General features: G+C 41.6%; 1 protein-coding gene across 1 annotated transcript; it reads right to left on the bottom strand.

The window, feature by feature from the left end:
* Positions 1-7827: 7827 nt before the first annotated feature.
* Positions 7828-19431, bottom strand: COMMD6 (COMM domain containing 6). Its single transcript, XM_032799898.2, has 7 exons — positions 19349-19431; positions 18508-18566; positions 17811-17876; positions 17608-17684; positions 16911-17079; positions 14604-14756; positions 7828-12226 (listed from the first exon to the last, which is right to left on the bottom strand). The coding sequence occupies exons 1-7, from the start codon at positions 19395-19397 to the stop codon at positions 12176-12178; spliced, it is 624 nt and encodes a 207-aa protein (XP_032655789.1). The 5' UTR covers positions 19398-19431; the 3' UTR covers positions 7828-12175.
* Between the last annotated feature and the right edge of the window lie 374 nt (positions 19432-19805).

The raw sequence follows: 19805 nt of genomic DNA, 5'->3' as shown, positions 1-19805 counted from the left end.
CCAACTGCTACACTGAATGGAAGTTCTGCAGCTCCTGGAGTCCACTTTTCTCTGCCAGTGCTGCCTGGCTGCCCAGCCTCACCTTGAAATTTAGGCAGGACCAGGAGCCTTGATCCCCATTTTGTCTCAAAAGCAGAGGCCATTAGCATCTCTGTCATTGCTGCTGCTCTGCCAAGCCACCATGAGAAGCCTCCCTCAGGTGCTGAGATGGATAGAGCATGGTGAGTTGAGAAGGACGGGGCAGAAGGACTGGTGGATTGGGGTGAGGTATGGGATTGGGAATAGATATAAATAACTAAAGCTACCATTTAAAAAGTTAGCAGTTGGCAAAAGTTACCACATTATTATATTAGAAGTGCCACAGTGTTTTCCTGTGCTTAGACTAGGAGATACAGATGGTAACTTTGTGGCAATGGTTAGTACATGTTAAATTGTTATAGGTGCTGCTGAAGTTGCAATACTCCTGAGAATAACTCAGAGGGCAGCAAAGAATCGTATCTCTGGAAGTTATATGGTGCTGGTCACCATCCATTTAGTACTTGGAAGGGACTGGACAATATTTTACACAGCCATTTAGGAAGTAGGAACATGCCAGAACCTCATATGGGATATATAACTTGTTTCCTTTGCCAATTTCCTACACATGGTTTAACACCATTGAAGTGTAGATGTAGTATTTAAGAGAAAATCTTTTGCTTGATTAAGAGCTATGCCAAACCAATGCAAGAAAATATCCACCTAGAACATTAGGGATGAAATCCTGGCCCGTTTGAAGGCAATTGCAAAACTCTCATTGACAGAGCCAGGATTTCATGCTAGAACATTATCCTAAACACTAGGTTCAGTAGTAATTCTAAATGGAACTAAGCTGGGAACAGATTTAACAGTGCCATCTTCAGTAGTTGAAAAGTGAAAACTTAGAGAGAGCAGTAGGCCTTAAAATAAACAACCTGAATAATACAATATGCTAGAAAAATAATAGGGTCATTAAATTTCATGAGTGTAGGACAAAGAAATACAAATGTTATTCTATAACATTGAAATGTAGGAAAAAAGTATGTTCAGCTATATAAGCTAAACTACAGCTGTAACTTTTACACTTTAAAAATAAAATTAAAAGCCAGGTATGTTGCATAACTATTGTTACACATAATTTTAAGTTACAGTATATCATTTACTGCAATACATAGTATTTATTTTATTATCAAGGCACTGAATTTTTATTAGTATTTGTACATTGTGTGTGTGAATTTTAAATAAATTTAAGTAAGCAACAGGGAACATTTACATAGGTTTCTTCAGAAGTGATCCATATATGGTATACTGTAGGTACAAAATCCTGGAAGAATGCAGGACCCACAGGCGTACAAGATAGGTAGTTCTCTTGTGTAGTTTTGGGTTTATTTGTATTAGTATACTTGGGATAAAACTATGGAATAGGATAAAACCAAGCAAAGGGAAATTTAGGTTGAACATTGGTAAAAATTCTAAAAATAATCTGTTAGACTGAGGAATAGTCTCCCAGAAGAAACAAGGAGCACCAAGACAGACATTTATAAATAGTGTGATACCTTCTTTCAACACCAGTGACCCACTGTTAACATCAACTTTGCCAAATAGTAGCAGAACTGTGGATCCCTACAGAACAATTTCCTAATGGAGGAGAAATCAATGACATGGAGTCTGGGTATATTTCAAATGTAACTTGCTTTATTTGCATCTGCACACTAGTCTTGTAACAGGTAATTACAAACAGCATGCAGGCAATCAATCCCTTCTCCCAGAAATCTCAGCCCAACCCCACTCAGCCTCCCAAGAAGCTAGTCTATCTCAAGAAATGCCTCCACCTATAAAGAATAAAGAGTGAACTCTCCATTGTCTGCTATAGCATCTCTCAAAGGACTACTGCACTGCAACACCAGCACAACAGTAAAGACTCATTTACATAGAAACATTTCTTACACTATGTGTAACAGCACCACCTAGTGACTGTTACCATAACATGATGTAGTGCCACTGCAAGTGGACTAAAACTAGTGGTTCCCCCCCCACACATTTTTTTTTTTAAATCAAAAAGTGTATTAAAACTCATTGCTTCAAAATTGTATGCTACTTAACTGGACCTTTGCACATACAGTATGAAGTTAATAAAATATTTCCATTTTACATTACAACATGCCATTATGTACAGCAGGGATCGGCAACCTTTGGCACATGGCTTGCCAGGTGAGTCCCCGTGCGGCCTGGGTGGTGTTTACTCTGCTACCGCAGGTTCGCCGATCGCGCTCTCCACTGGCCGCGGTTCATGTCCCAGCCGTAAAGGTGCTGCGGTAAGCATGCAGGCCAAGATTGCGGCTCCACTCCCGCCACCCCCATGGCTTATACAGGAATCGCAGCAGTGGGAGCCGACTATGCCGACACTTGGAACAGCAGTAAAAAACCAGCCGGCCCGCAGGGAATTACCGGGAGAGCCATGTGCAAGGTTGCCGATCTCTATGTAATAGTAATAGACTGTTTTGGGAAGTCTGACACTCATTCTTAACAAGAATTTACTGTAAAAGCAGCAAAGAGTCCTGTGGCACCTTATAGACTAACAGACGTTTTGGAGCATGAGCTTTCATGGGTGAATACCCACTTCGTCAGATGCATGTACTGGGATGAATCTACTAGGATGCCTGGTGAAACTGGATGGAGTTTGCCCTGTACCATTCTCAGCTACCTGACCAGGAAAGGTAACTAGAAAACCTGCAAAAGCTAATAAATACAGTAACTCCTCATTTAACATTGTAGTTATGTTCCTGAAAAATGCAACTTAAAGTGAATCCAATTTCCCCATAAGAATTAATGTAAATGGGGGCGGGAGGGGGCGCTAGGTTCCAGGGAAATTTTTTTCACCAGACGAGATTTTTTTTTTATATATATATATACACACACACACACACAATGAGTTTTAAACAAACAGTTTAATACTGTACACAGCAATGTTGATTGTGAAGCTTGACTGAGGTGGTGGAATCAGAGGGTGGAGTATTTCCCAGGGAATGCCTTAGGGCTGAATGATGAATTAGCACTCGGCTGAGCCCTCAAGGGTTAACACCTTGTTAATGCAGTCACACACTCTACAAGGTAGCACAAATGGAGAGAGGAGGCAGCATGGCAGACAGAGACACCCTGTGTCAGAGAGAGAGAGCGAGAGATGCGCATTGCCCCCTTAAGTACACTGACACCACTCTAAGTACATTGCCTTTTTAAGCAGATCAGCAAGTTGAGACAGTAGCTGCTGCTAGCAAGCTCCCTCTGTCCTGAGCCCTTTCATGTCCCCCCACCCCCAGCTCTCTGGAGATGGGGTACGCAGAAACAGGGGGACACCCAGACATTAGCACCCTTCTGCTCCCCCCTCCCTCCCCACCCAGCAAGCAGGAGGCTCCCGGGAGCAGGGCCAGCTTTAGGAACTGCGGGGCCCAATTCAAACATTTTCAGCGGGGCCCTGGCAGGGATGACTTAAAAAAAAAAATGGAAAAAAAAGCCTTTCATTTCTTTATTATTTACTTTCCATAACCATATAAATAATAAAAGTATATATTATGTACATTGCATCATATATGCTGTTGATTGGTTATTAATGACCGCTCTTTCACATGTGTGGGTCCCCACCACTCCCTGGAGGTGTGCACATGTGTGGGTCCCAGCTGCTCCCTGCCCCCCTCATTGAACCGGGTGTGCAGGGTTACTGCCCTGAATGCAGGCAGCATGGACAAGGACTGGTTGGACCGGGCAGGCGTCTGGAGTAGGGTCTGACTCAGAGCACAAGTGTCGGGGCTTGTTGGAGACAGGGGGTTGCGGGCGGCTGCTTCAGGCGGCCGTGGGGGGTGCAGCAGGGGTTGGTCAGTGGCTGGAGACAGAGGAGGATAACCTGGCTGGCTGGCTTCAGGTAGGGGGGTGAAGCAGGGGTTGGCTGGAGACAGGGCAGGGTGTGCAGAGCTGGTGCGGGCAGCAGTGTGTCGGGCTGACTGGAGACAGGGCAGGGGGTTTGGCAGGGGCTGGCTGTGGGCACGGGGTGCAGAGCTGGCTGCAGGCAGGGAGAGCGGGGCTGGTGTGGGCAGGGCTGGTGTGGGCAGGGCAGAGGATGCAGCAGAGGCAGCTGGAGCCCCAGCCCTTTAAATAGCCCCCAAGCCCTCTGCTATCCCAGGGCTTTGGGGGCTATTTAAAGGGCGCGGGGCTCCCCAGCTTCTACCCCGCTCTGGACCTTTTAAATAGCTGAAGGAGCCCTGGGGAATGCATGGGGGTGGCGGGGCTCCAGCAGCTATTTAAAGGACCGAGGTGGCAGAGGCAGCTGGAGCCCCAGCCCTTTAAATAGCCCCCACAAAGAGACAAACAGCTGAAAGCTATTAACTTTAGGAGTATCCCATGACTCTCAGTTCAAGAGGCAGTATATTCCCCACCACCGCTGCCTTAGAGCCTTAAAAAAAAAAAAAAAAAAAAAAAAAAGATTTTGGACAATCTGCCAGCATATTCTCAAACTGCACTGTATTATAAGAGGCTTTAATATGGACATATTCAGAGACAGTCATTCCTTTAAACAGCAATATTTTTTCAGGCAGCTAACCAAGTGCACATATCTGCTCTAATTCAAATGCTGCTTAATGAAATGGACCAAATGGGCTTTCTATATTTTGATTTCCAATTGATCAATTGGTAAGCAGTTTGTTCCAGAATTTTATGAGCAGACTAGTAAACCATTTGCTAAATTAGGGCTCAACCTTGTTTCCATTAAAATCAGTGTCAATTTTTTGCCACTGACTTCAATGAGAGAAGTCTGCTGAAATAATGAACTTAGATCTTAAAAACTGTTCTCTTACAACAGAAAATTTGGTTATAACCCAATTTCTGTTTAGCGGGTAACAAACAGAAGTATATAAATCAGAAACTGTTCAACATAACATATATTCAGCATAAACAAGAAGCCTGGTTTTCTCAAGGTCCACACAGCTAGCAGCCTCACTGCTTTCCTTGGGACCTTCTAGATCAGGGATCGGCAACCTTTGGCACACGGCTCGCCAAGGTAAGCCCCCTGGCGGGCCGGTTTGTTTACCTGCCGCATCCACAGGTTCAGCTGATCATGGCTCCCACTGGCTGTGGTTCGCTGCTCCAGGCCAATTGGGGCTGTGAGAAGTGGCGGCCAGCACATCCCTTAGCCTGCGCCGCTTCCCGTCGCCCCCACTGGCCTCGAGCGGTGAACCGCGACCAGTGGGAGCTGGGATTGGCCGAACCTGCAGACGCAGCAGGTAAACAAACCAGCCTGCTAGGGGGTTTATCCTGGCAAGCCATGTGCCAATGATTGCCGATACCCTGTTCTAGATGCTTAGGCTTTTTGAGATCAGGCCTCTCGCTTAGATGCCTAAATAAAGATTTAATTCTTTAGACACCCATTTTTTAAAATCTTACCTACTGTAATTTAAGGAGAGAATGTAGAACTGGACAGTAAGAAGACTCATTAAAAAAGGGGCGGGGGAAATGGAAGTAGTAATTCAGAAGTAGTTTCTTTTAAAGTGTCTTTAATAAGAAAAATAAGGGAAGATTGGCAGCTAGGAAGTAAGAACTTCCAAAACGTAAAATTTTTATAATGAACAGGTAAGGGAATATAAACCAGTGGGTCCAGAGAACACACATCCAGGGTTACACTCATTAGCCAATAGCCTAATTGAATCATTGACTGTTTTTTGAAAAGTCCTAGAGAACGAAAGATTTTTTAAAAGACTGAAGAGGAAGTGGTGTCAATCTTCTAAGGAGAGAAAGTGATTCTAGAAGTTACCCTCCACAAAGTTTTATCTCAATCCCTCAAAGTAACCTGAAACATACTTAGAACATGATAAAAATCTGAATTTCTAGACCATTAGCGTCAAAAATACTAAGTAGATTAGCTTCCTTAAGAACAAGTCTTCCCAGACATAATTGCTTTTTTATTTAAGAGAATGTGTGGTAGCAACACAGATTTCACTATTTTGCTTTTAGTAAAGTATGTGGTAGATCTCCTGACATCTGACTCAAAATTAAATGAAATTGATTAGGATACACATTACCACATAGATGGAAAATGGCTGAAGGACTGTAAATGAAAGGTAACAACAGACAGTTCAAGTCCCCCCTCTGCCTGAGGAGAAGGATTTGAACAGGAATTGCCACTGCTCAGGTGAGTGCTTTAACCACTGGACTGTAGAGTCATTCTCACTCTCTGTAGCCTATTTAATTATTAAAAGATTTAACTGGAATAGAACAACTTCAGTAGGAAAGACTGAAAGGCACCCATATCAGAACATGCTACAATCCAGTAATTAACGCACCACCGATCCCAGTTTAAATTCCTTCTCTTCATCAGCAAAGTACTTTTATGGATCTGGGCTCTACTAGCTGAAGTTACAGCGGATAACTAGAAGAACTCTGCACTCCTATGCAAAAGATTAGAAATGGTCTTTCATATTAGTATCAGGAAAGAGAAATTAAAGAGAACTAGAACGGTTAGAATATATGAGCAGAAAAGTTTATCAAACTTTGAGGATAAAATACAAACTAGTACTTCTGAAGAAAAATAATCCAGAAGTCATTCAAGCAGCAGGAGAAACTTGGAAAGAGAAAAAAAAAGCCAGGAGCGATTTCAAATATATAACTATGTGTTCACAATGCAATTTAGAAAGAAAGACAATGCAATTTTAGGGATCTTGACTAACACCAAATGGAGCCATATTTTTGCTTTGGCCATGACTGGATGAAACTGGGACATGCACAGGAACAAGTAGGAAGAAGGGTAATCTAGGCCTTAATGTGTATGCTATTTGGAAAAATATCCTCACTGTCCAACAAAAGTTTGCAAGTGTGGTAGTACTATGAAGACGGAACATTGTTTACTTTCTTTACAATAGCAACGTTTCTCTTCCTCCACCCAACCACATTTCTTTCAGTACTCTTTGACTTCCTGTTTTTTGTGTAAGACTGATATTCCCTGCCCTCCCCTACAAAACGTTAAAGTCAGACAAGAATTGAGCAATGCTAATGTGGTCTTTTATTCAGGTCCAATTAAAAAGTAATAATAAATCTTTAAATGCAGACACTGTTCATTTAGGTCTCCTATGCCTCCCCCTTTTCCAGAGGTGCTTTCTTTCTTAGTAGCCGGGGGTGGGGGAGGCGGGAGAGAGGAGGGTGTTCTCGACCCCTGCTCTGCCTCATGCCCCACCCCCACGCCATGCTTCCCCCAAGCCCCCACCTTTCTGTCCCCCACTCCTACTCCTCCCTTCAAGCACCTCCTGCACACCCCTGAATAGCTGATCGCAGTGGGCAGGAGGCACCTAGAGGGAGGGGGAGGTGTTGGTTGGTGGGGCCTACCAGTGGGTGTGAGGCATGGGTGGGGGAGGGAAAGAGAAGCTGATGGGGGGTGCTCTTGGTAGGTGCGACCCACCCATTATTTTTTTCCCCATGGGTGCTCCAGCCCCGAAGCACCCACAGAATCTGTGCCTATATCATTTTCCAACCTCACATAGTGCATTTCCAATGTATTTATTTCTCAGTGGTGTAAATAATCCTTGTAGTCTTTGTAATTTAACTTTGAATTCCATTGCCCTAATCATTTCAGTGTGTGATCAGCAAGATAAACAGATGGAAGAATTTGGCAAGTTTTACCTAATTCAGTATGGAAAGAAGTTTAGTTAGAAGACTACCTGTCTTGTTCTATTAATAAAAAAAAAAAAAAAAAAAAGTGTGTCTCCTCAAAGGAGTCAGGATAGACTTTCATGCAACAAATTTAAATAACCACTGTCATGAACAAATATAGACCAATTTAAAATCTGTTATCCAAATATTTAATAACTTAGTTTGTAAACATACAAAAATATGCATGGTATAGAAATCTCTATTAAAATGGAAAGTAATATTAAAGACAAGATGGGATTCCTTATTTTGCTACAAATCTGGTTCCACAGACACAATAGTAAAAAGTTGCTTTTGTCTAACTTGCGAGTATCGCTATTTCACACAATTCAATTTCTAAAACAATTTTAATTATTTAATTGCTCCATTGTTTAATGCTGAATAAAACATCTGGAATTTGCCTCAATAGCCAACTTTCAATCACCATCTATTTAAAACAATATAAATCAAAAAGGCGTTCACTGAGATTTATCAGAACAATCATACCAAACACAGGCTTCCGGGGTTCTTCCAGCAAGTTTCAATACCCTGGCATGCAGGGACATTTCACAAAGTATTCATTAATGTTTCTGGCATTACGGTCTGAGGTTGTCATAACGTGACAGTTTTAGACTCAGACTTTAAGGTCAGAAGGGACAATCATGATCATCTAGTCTGACCTGCACATTGCAGGCACAGAACTTCATCCACCCACTCCTGAAATATAACCTCTAAACTCTGGCTGAGTAAGGGTATGTCTACACTACCCGCTGGATCGATCCATCGGGGAATTGATGTATCACGTCTAGCTGAGACACGATACATCGATCTCCAAACGCGCTCCCCATCAACTCTGGAACTTCACCAGGGTAAGAGGCGGAAGCAGAGTCGAGGGGGGAGTGGCGGCCGTCAATCCCGTGCCGCGAGGACACGAAGTAAGTCTATCCAAGTCGATCTAAGATACGTCGACTTCAGCTATGCTATTCTCGCCCCCTCACCCCCCAAAGTGTAGACCAGGACTTACTGAAGTCTTCAAATCATGGTTTAAAGACTTCAAGTTATACAGAATTCCCTAGTTTAAACCTGCAAGTGACCCATGGCCCATGCTGCAGAGGAAAGTGAAAAAAACCCAGGGTCTGTGTCAATCTGACCCAGGGGAAAATTCCTTTCCAATCCAAATATGGCAATAAGTTAGACCCTGCATTTGTAGGCAAGACCCACCAGTCAGATACCTGGGAAAGAATTCTCTGTAATAACTCAGAGCCCTCCCCATCTAGTGTCCCAAATTCAGCTGTTGGGGATTTTTTGCTACTGGCAGTCACCAATGGACCACGTCATTGTGGACAACTTTATCATCCCATCACTTCCATGAACTTATCAAGCTCGGCCTTGAAGCCTGTTAGTTTTGCCCCCACTAGTCTTCTTGGAAGGCTATTCCAGACGCTAGTCCTCTGATGGTTAGAAACCTTCGCCTAATTTTGAGCCTAAAGTTGTTGGCCAGTTTATATCCATTTGTTCCTGTGTCAGCATTGGCTAAATAACTCTTCTCTCTCCCCCGGTAATTATCCCTGCAACGTACTTACAGAGAGCAATCATATCTCCCCTCAGCCTTCTTTTGGGAAAGCTAAACAAGCCAATCTCTAAGTCTCCTCTCAAGGCAGGTTTTCTATTCCTCTGATCATCCTATAAGCCCTTCTCTGCATCTGTTCCAGTTTGAACTCATTTCTTTCTTAAACATGGGAGAACAGAATTGTGCATGGTATTCCCAATGATGTTTCATCAGTGCCTTGTATAATGGTACTAACACTTCCCTGTCTCTACTGGAAATAGAGTTGCTGCAAATTGCTCCAATTGCACAGGTCTGCCACATCTTGAAGAGAGGTAAACAGAACTGGTAACCAAATCTCTCAATCTTCACTTGGACAAGCTGCTATTAATGCTAGTTTAATGTTTCTGGACAAAAAGGCATCAATAACTAAAGTGTCTTTTCTCCACTCATGTTCCAATGTCAGCACAAACATTGTCAGCTATACAAAGTCTGACTAGAGTTTGTAACAGCAATTTAAGTATCAAGTGTCACCCCAAAATTTTTGGTTCAACTTTTTACTTGTGCATAGGTGACAGAAAAGTAAAATAAAACACATGTCTAAGAACAGTTCCCAAAACTCTTAAATGCAGTTACCTAAAAAATAAAATAGGTTCCAATTACAAACACCAATTTAGGCTCTTTTAGATGTCCTTCAACTGACCACGTGATGAGACTCTCTGTACCATCTCCCTGAATGCTCATAAAAAGTGGGCTTTGTAGTATGCCCACCCAGGTTCTGGCAGAATGAAGTAGGATGTACATTCTAGAGGCCATGCAAGCAGCCTCCTCATTTTCAGATCCATCAAATGCCACATGTGTATGCCTACTGATCTGAACTGCACAGACAGTCCCTCAAGTAAGGTCCCAAACTATTTAGTTTTAAAAGGTTAAACCCATCATCTTTCAGTTCATTTGGAATCCAGTGCAACTCTTGAGTATTGGTGCTATACTCCCTGCACTATGCTCAAAGGAGCAGACACACTCTGCACAGCCTTGAGTTTGAATGGTTCCAGAGTGCACCCACAACACAGAGTGCACTGCAATCATATTGTCCTGAGGTGACAAAAGGCAGCGATCAGGATAGCAAAAGCTGCATCAGAAAGAAGAGCTTGAACTCTTCTAGCCACTGCTACTTGATCTTCTAAAAGCAGCTCTTGTTCCAACCACCTTCAATATTGCGAAAGTAGGTCAAATGGTGGATGCAGCCCCTCTGTCAGTAGCACATAGATGACTGTTGCCAATTTTTTTTCCCCCATTGCTTGCCTCAGCCTATTTTAATCTAGTCTAATCATCAAGACTAAGCCTGAGTCAGGTAACCCTCCTCCATTCTGTTTTCATACAGGACTTATTTGCTCCACTGCACAAGTAAAGCATGATCTGATTTGAACACCAGCAGCATACTTATTATGTCAGAATATTTTGTTTTCAGTATGTCTAATTCCATTTAGTTGTAATCTTCCATTTTAAATTATTCTGTTTATATGAAGACACTCAAAAATGGAAAGCTGAATTATTCCATATTTGAAGTTAACCCTCATTCTTGATCACAGATGGCCACTAAGTCAGAATTTTACTCCTGACCAACAGGACAACCAGTCTCTGGACAGACAGCAATGCAGTCCTGTGGACTCCTACCAGAGAAAGTACACCTCTACCTCAATATAGCGCTGTCCTCAGGAGCCAAAAAAATCTTACCGCGTTATATCGAATTTGATTTGATCTGCCAGAGCGAGCAGCCCTGCCTCCCGGAGCACTGCTTTACCACATTATATCCAAATTCATGTTATATTGGGTGACGTTATATCGGGTGACGTTATATCGGGGTAGAGGTGTACTGAAGCTAAGAGACTATCAGACTCTTAATATTGTCGTAAGTGATGTGTTTAGCTCAGGATGACCTTTCTTGACTTCAAATTTCCAGTTCAGAATACCAACTGATGCAACTGCATCGAACTTCCAGTTTAATTAGGAAACAAAAATCAGAATAGTAAGTAAATGCCACAAGTTTAAAGTTGGATTTACTATAGAACATACATAATGTTCTATATGCAACAAAATAATGTGCCATCAACTGTATCTATTTGCTATTTTTTGAACGCACGTTCACTTTTAAAATTTAAACTTACCTATAAATTCTGCTTAGTCAATGTTAACTTCCCTGCACAGAACTAAGATTTTAGATCTTTGTTACTAGAGATATTTACTGCAATAGGAGAGATGGTAAATCCAGATTTATGGAAATATTTCAGTGATACTAATCTTACACTGAAGTAACAATAATTAAATAGAATGATGGAAGATGTTCTCCAGTAATTAACAAAAGGGAGTAAAAGTTAGGCTTCCAACCTACTTGATATAACTGGAATTTATCAGTTCAGTGACGACACTATTCTTCATGGCTAACAGTATGCTTGCTGACTGTAATTTTATGTACTCTACATAGCTAATGATATAATTGATTCCATGTGCACATCAATGGCATGATTTTAGAGAAAAGTGTAAACATTGGGTTTATGCTTCTTCCAGTAGTTTCCTCAGTTAGCATTTTCACGGGTGTTTCCACATTGCAGAGCTTATATATGGTATATAGCTTCTGCTGCTGAACAGTAGGAAAAGTTTGAGGTTGTGCCATGTCCTTAGCTGCGTAGCACAATCTTCTACCTGAATAGAGCTAAATAGACTTTTACTCAGATTGCCACCTTGCAAGAGTTTGTTCTTTCATATATTTAGAAGAAAAGTTACATAAAAAAAGCTTTCAGTGTGATCCAAAAAAAAAAAAAAAAAAAGGAAGCGACTGGAAAATATTCTGACAAGACCATGAGAATACATACCTTACTTAAACATTAACACAATTACTTGTGCAAGATAGGAAGGCTTATTAGGATCAAGTAAAGTGTGTCTTTGAAGTATTTAAACTGTTTCAAGAACAGCTGCCATTTCCTTGAAATGTCTGAAGAAGTCCTGAAAAAGAAGATGCAATATTAAACAGCACTTTAACAATTTGCACTGTAGTTAAAGCCAACAACTTCTTGTTGGAATTTTTTCTCTATGTTTACAAGTAGCACCTAAGATCATAGTATCTGAAATATAAGAACTTTATTCCAATTTGCTTTATGCATTAGTCAGCACTTTGTGTAAAGTCACTTTCACTATAGTCTAATGCCATATTTGTGTGGCTTTGTCTGATGTCTTTGGGAACAGGCGAGAAAAAAAAAAAAGTTTTAAAAGTTGTAAGACCACAGAAATTGGCAGGAGTAGTACCTGAAAGTACTTTTATTCCTAGTTTGAAATAACCTAGATATTCAGTTGACAGTGTCCCTTTCACATAGCAATTGAACAATATATTAAATAGTTTCCAATCTACAGAACTGAGAGACTAGTGGATCTAGAGTCAGAAAAATCACCAGTCATCTCTTACCTTTTTAAATACATTTTTCACTAATGGGTTTATCTATCATTAGGGTTGTAGAAGTTTAGTTTCAAAACAAAGGGGGATGTAATGACCCTTCAACATAATTGAACTCTGATAGCTGAACAAAAGCTCTCACCATCACCCCCAACTTTGCAACTGTAAGCAAAGGAATTAAAGACCACCAATCATACGACTGGTGTGTGTGTGTTGGGGGGGAGAAATAGTATGATTGGATTGGTGTGCAAGTACGCTGTGACTGAACAGAAGATATAGCAATAGAAGAACATAGTGGGGCATCAGAGCTGGAACATTTTTGGGGGGGGGGGGGGGGGGAAGGAACCACAATATCATTACTGCTATTAAACCAAAATTAAACCATTCATTAATGACTGTTACAGTAGGTCCTCAAATGCCAGCAAAAAAAGGAGTGTTCAATATTTTATGTCAAGAGCCAAGATTTTTGCACCTTAGAGGAACAAAATCAACTTGACTAGTCATTTAAGAACAATGTTTCAAGTAGTACACCTGCCAATTTTTGTGGCTTTACAGCCACATTTTTTTACTACTACGTTACTTGGTTGTTGTGTGAAAGACTCACACAATCAAGCAAGAGAATGTGACTGACTACCTGATTATATGGGAGACCACGGTGAAACCAAAAACTACACATATGCTGTTGCCAAATACACAAAATATACAAACCAAGCAGACACCTTACCCCTCTGCCCCCCTATCCTTGTTCCCCCGCCCCCATTTATAGCATTAGTAACAAAAACCAACACATCCCCCTATCTCAGAGTGAAGTGCTACTTTTTAAATGGCATTGTTCTTAGTGATTTGTGCTACTTTTTTACTTTTATCAATGTAAGCATGTAAAATGTAAGTTATATAATCATACAAAGGTCGCTGTTCAGTATTAGGAAGTCCCTTGCAGCAAGCTCAACCAAGTGGAAGTCGACTTTCACTTCTCCATGTTTACTGCATGGGCAAGGGAGAGCAGCAGGAAAAGAGACCTAATTAGCGGCTGCTGTCAGAAATGGTTCCAAAAGTTAGTGTACGTTCAGCTATGATGATTCAAGTGATTTGGAGATCCATGTTTGTTTTGAAGAAGTGCAACTCTTCTAGCAATTTAATTTTTTTTTTTTTTTATAACTAAATGACAATTCCACTTCATGAGGACTATGTACAAGTCAGTTATGTTTAAATTTGGGACCATCTCACAGATTAAACTCTCTTAAAGAGCAGCTAATCCTCTGCCTCTTTAAGTACCATAAAAGAACCCAGAAAGCTCTTATTAGGCCCAAGCTTAAAGAAATGCAAAACAATTTTTAAGGTTAAGGATTTATCACACACTAGGTCCTTACCCATTTGACCTTGGCCACTTTAGATGATCTCATAAAACCCTCCAAACTCCCAGCAACCTGACTGCTGGCACTAACTATTGCTCTAAGCATTAAAGATTTTTTTCTGAAAGGTTCGTTTTGGCCTTTAATTTAAATTTCAGTTTTTAAGGCTGGAGCAGTCCTGCGGACCTCTTGAGCTTCAAAACACACTCAGTGATTGCAGGAGAGGCAGCTGGGTAGCAAACCAGACAGATCATCAAGTGAGTTAACATACTAACGGATCATGTAGTCTTTGGTTACAATTTTACTCATTGGAATGGGATAGTTTTGATAAGGGCAAAGCAATTTTAAACTTGGAATTCTTAAGTCAGAGTTCTTATTAAATTAACAATGTTTGCGTTCAGTTGCTTAAGCAAATAGAGTTTTAATCTGAACCATATGTAGACATCTCATCTTTCCATTGCCACATATGTAATTAAATGTCACAGAAATGTGTAGTCCTACATGTAAACATTTGCATTTCTATTGAGAAAGCAGTGTTGTTTGCAACTCTTTTTGAGAAGTACAAAACTGGATTACAAACCTGGAACTGTGGGATTGTCATTTCAAAAGCCTTGCTCATTATCTGGCCCGAAGGCTCTGCCACTTTTAGTGTCATTGTAATGTAAGGGTACTTTAGAGACCTACAGCTGTCAGAGCTCACTGCCATTCCCAGTTTCCACTGAATATCTATAATCTGCAGAAAAGAAAGAGCAATCAAACTGTTTTTAAACACTTCCAATCAATCCTACAGTCACTATACGATACTCAGGGTACACAGAGGTCTTCCAGGGGGTACATCAACTCATTTAAATAGTTACCTAGTTTCACAACAGGTTACATAAAAAGCACTAGCAAGTCAGTACAGTACAAACTAAAATTCATACAATGATTTGTTTATACTGCTCTATATACTATACACCAAAATACAAGTACAATATTTTTGTAAATAAATCTTCTCCTTGGGCTGCCACCTTGACATAGTGGAGAAGCTTGCCTATACATAAGACCCTAAGAGCAATGGCGTTGAGAGTCCTGTACTCCTGGTAGGGTCACTCATTGCAGTAAAGTCGAAGGCAAGGTACCAGACAAAGTGCAGCCTAACTCAGCACAACCCAGTATAAGACCTCAATGGCAGAACAGGCAGATGAAGCAGGATCACTTCTCAATGGCTGCAACAGAGAAGAAACCCCTAGTTGTCTCAGATTTCTTTGCCATCAGACACAGGTGCCTCTTCTGCCAAGATCTGTGTGGCTGTTGGTGCACAACGGCTCCCCCACATTAAAATATTCATGCACAGCATATGTTTCTGAAAGAAGTATTCTTAACTAACTCTAGACTACCTCCTAAATTCTTGATGAAGCCATGAAGATTACAAAGAATACAGCCATAGCAAAAAGATGTCATACAGGTATTAGTACAAGGTCTTGTGTCTCTCATCAGGGACGTAGGCGTGATGTTACCTTAATTTTCTTTTTCAATTAAAGATGGGCGGGTAAAATCCTCCTGCCATGAAAAATTGCACTGGCAGCAGAAAATCTGCATTAAGGAGGCAGAATTACTGATTTCTGTGCATGAAAGTCCATAACATGACCATAGCAGTTTATATAAAGATCCCACGTAAGAATTCATACCAGAATGTTTTGCATAAGTACATAAGTACCGCACCCTGGCTGGGATTATTTAGGGAAAATGGTCCTGCCTTTAGCAGGGGGTTGGACTAGATGACCTCATGAGGTCCCTTCCAACCTTTTGATTCTATGATTCTATGAATGTCAGATTCTTATTGTGCTATACACTAAGTAATAACAAATGTTATTAAAACTCATGGAAATTAAACTATTAGAGCTCCGTTTTAACTCACCAACAACTGTGAGAAGCGTAGTTTGAACAGACTTTGTCACTTTTAATTGTATGAGAATCCAGACAACACTTTTTTGTAATTAAAAGTGCCAAGTGTGTTTAATGCCAGTCACTTCTTTCAAGGTATAACATATATTTTAATTAAAACCTATATACAACTTCAAGTAGAAATCTATTTATGTTGTCAGAATGAAAATGCAGTATTAATAGAAGTCTTCTAAACTTGTTGGAAAAAATATTTGAACCACAGTATAGCAGGGTTTGTCAGTGGTCCGCAACGCGGTACATTGACGTGCACTGCCTAGTGTCCTGAAGGGTAGAGGAGCTGGCTCCCCGCCTGCCAGGGACAGAGAACTCTAGGGCTGTGGATGCCAGTTCTCTCTGTCCCCAGCAGGCGGGGAGCCGTAGCTCTTCTTGAAGCTGGAGAGAAGCCGCGGCCCCACACCTGCCAGCGACAGAGAGCACCGGTGCCCGCAGCTCTGGAGTTCTCTGTCCCCAGCAGGCGGGGAGCCGTAGCTCTTCTTGAAGCTGGAGAGAAGCCGCGGCCCCACACCTGCCAGCGACAGAGAGCACCGGTGCCCGCAGCTCTGGAGTTCTCTGTCCCCAGCAGGCGGGGAGCCACGCCTCATCTTGAAGCCAGAGAGAAGCCGCGGCCCCGCACCTGCCAGGGACAGAGAGCACCGGCACCCGCAGCCCTGGAGTTCTCTGTCCCCGGCAGGCGGGGAGCCGCGGCTTCTCCTCCAGCCAAGGCGTGGGGGATCATAGGTACAGTACTGTACTGTATTATACCCTAAACGGGAGCCAACCTGCGATCGCGTTATATGTGATTTTGCGAGGTTTGACTGTATTAGCCAGGTCTAATATCACAATGTGCAGGCATCCAACAGTCCATTAAATATATTATTTGCCACTTTTGCAGCAGTATCCGCCATGAAGTAGACATTTTTGGAAAGTTAATGCTATTGAATCAGAAGTCTGAGCTAGTTACCTGTCCCACTGTTGCCATATTTCTAGCATCTTCTGACATAATGATAAATTTACCCTGTTCATTCCATATATGACGAATAACCTGAATGGCATGTTTTGGCAGCGTACTCATTGCATTACCCAGACCAGTGGAGAGTTCTTCCGCAGACAGGTTGTTTTTGGCCGCTGTGCTGTAGATAGATTTTAAACAAACAAGATCGGTAGTTTTTGTAAGAGTGATGCTCAAGAAATCCAGGGTTTTTTTCTAAAATAGGCAAACATTTCCATTAGTTTTCTCTGTTCATGAATATTATTTTACATTATAGTAATTGTGTAATGCAACCTACATACTCTTTTTGCAAAGGACTTTACTTAATCTCCCCCAAAGTAAACTCTGCAAAGAATTTGCATGCAAGGTCCCCACAAGGGAGCAATTTCCTCTCATTTATGTATATCCCATATATTTTTAATATGCATAAAAATTCTAAGTGGAAAAAAAGATTTTTTGTTTCTGATTTATGAATTAATTAAAAAAAACAAGTTAATACAAGTTTTCAAACTCCTTTAGATCCTCTCACATACTCAAAGTCAAAATTTTCTGGCTCCTCCTCAGCCTTAATTTATACCCATCCACCTTTTATGACCCCACTCCCCCTTTTTTATTCTATAAAGAAAGAATAAAATTAAAAGAGATGTAAGGAGGATGGGTTCTTGCTTACCCGAATAAAAAGGAAACAACATTAATTATCTCTGCCAGGTCAGCAACATTAATTTCAACTCCAGCTGTTTGAAATCTCTAGAAATAGAATGGTTGAACACAAACAAATCTAAGTCTTAGAAACATTCTATAATTCACGTGACATGTAATATATGATGAATGTAAGTGATCTGTTTTTGGATGACCACTAATCATAAAACTTACCTGGCATAGTTCTACTGTATCTACACCTGGGCTCTGACCATGAAGATGCTGAATAATTCGCTCACACTACAAAAAAAAAAAAGTTACATGAACAGCCAATCACTAGTGAAATTATTAAAATATCATGTTTTAAAAATATCTGTACAGAGGGTGTACACCTGGAGTCATGTGATTTCAATACACAGTGGCCCAGTGAACAAGCTTATTGTGGCAATATACAAATAGTCTGCTACACCACTTTACATATATACCGAGTAAAGAGGAACAGGATGTATTAAGTCAGTGGCAGCTACTAAAACTACATTTAAATACCATCAAACCCACAAGAGTGAAAATACATGTTCAAAATTTTTAAACCACTAGCCTACCTGCTTTGCACTGCTTACAACACAGAGCTGTGACTAAGTGATACAATCCAGCACTAAGGGTGCATTTTTCATGGTTTCATAGAAAACATGAAAGGGATTGTTTCTGTAGCTGTTCCTGTGTTCCTCAAAAGCAAAAATCAGTATTTTGTAAAAATACAAAATTTCTCTCACTAAACACTAGAGGATGGGTTCCACTTACGTAAAGGTAGGGTACATTACTATTACCCTATCAGGGAAATTTGCACTCAAACAGCTGGTAACATAACCATTACTTCAAACATTTTACACTACACAAAAGCATAAGAAATAAAGATAGAAATATTACTTACTAGCTCAGCAAATAGATCCTTAGGTATTAGTTTAATAATATCAGCAGTACTGCCAAAGTCTAAAAAAATATAAATATTATTAATTAGCTGTGAGTCCTTAAAAAAAAAAAAATCCTTTCAGCTCATGGGAAGACTCTCAGGTCAGCCTCTCTGCATTGACAATGTTTGCATTTTAAACAAGATCTTCGGTCAAGATACAGGAGTTGATCGCCAGATTTCTGCTTCAACAGAAAAACTAACCCTAATCAAAAAAACCTAATGACAGCATTAAAGGTAAAATTTAATAAATGCATCCATAGAAACATAGATTTTAAGGTCAGAAAGAACCATTATGATCTCTAGACTGATTTTCTGCATAACTCTCAGAACATTATCTGGTATATCTGCATTAAGCCAATACCTTGCATTTAGGCTACAGCACTTCTTTTTTTTTTTTTTTTTTTTAAAGTCAGTCCTGATTGAAAGACTGAGAATCTACCACCTCACTAGGTAAATTGTTCTAATGGTTAATTACACTCACTGTTAAAAATTGGAATCCAAAATTATTCGATTTCTTCAAAGAAGTGATAGCCACATAATGGCAAGCTCAGAGATAGTCTCGTGTGTGTGTACACAAAACTCCAGCCCCATCTCCACCTTGTGCCCCATCCAACTCCCCCTCCATATACCACCCTAACTCCCTCCCCGTTGCCCCCATCTAGCACCCCACTGCCCCGTGCTCCCCTTCCCTTTTGCCCCAGCAACTCCTCCCTCCCTACACGCATCCCATCAATCTCTTCCCAGCCCTCAGAGCACCTCCACCCATAAACGTGCCTCACACCCCTCTCTCTCTCTCTCTCACCAAGAGGCTCCAGGGACCGCGCACCCACCACGGCAGCTCTGGCTGCCATCCTTCCGCCAGCCGCCCAGCGACCCTGCCAGGCTGCTTCCGCTAACACCCGCGAGCGGCCACCCTCATTGGCTGGCACCTACAGACCCACCTCCACTGTCCAATCATCAGCCACCTTCCGCCACACTTCGCGCTTATCGGCTGCTGGGCCCTTGATCCGCCCCGCTCCCGAGCTCTCATTGGTTGCTCGTTATGGCGTTAAACTCAAGCGCAAGGGGGTGGGGTCGGCACCAACTACGCTACCCAGGAGGGGGCGATCGCGCGGAGCTAGGATTCTGGGCCGTTTGTCCGGGAGTTGTTGTTGTATGTCTGGCTCAGCCTGTCTCGCGGGGCGCCTGGCCTGTTCCTCCCACCCTGTGTCCTTTCACCCTTCCGGTTCTGGCGGCGCTCCCGGGGTGACAGGGCATTT

Source organism: Chelonoidis abingdonii, chromosome 1, assembly GCF_003597395.2.
Source record: "Chelonoidis abingdonii isolate Lonesome George chromosome 1, CheloAbing_2.0, whole genome shotgun sequence".
NCBI lineage: Eukaryota > Metazoa > Chordata > Testudines > Testudinidae > Chelonoidis > Chelonoidis abingdonii.
This window is presented reverse-complemented; position numbering and strand designations above follow the sequence as displayed.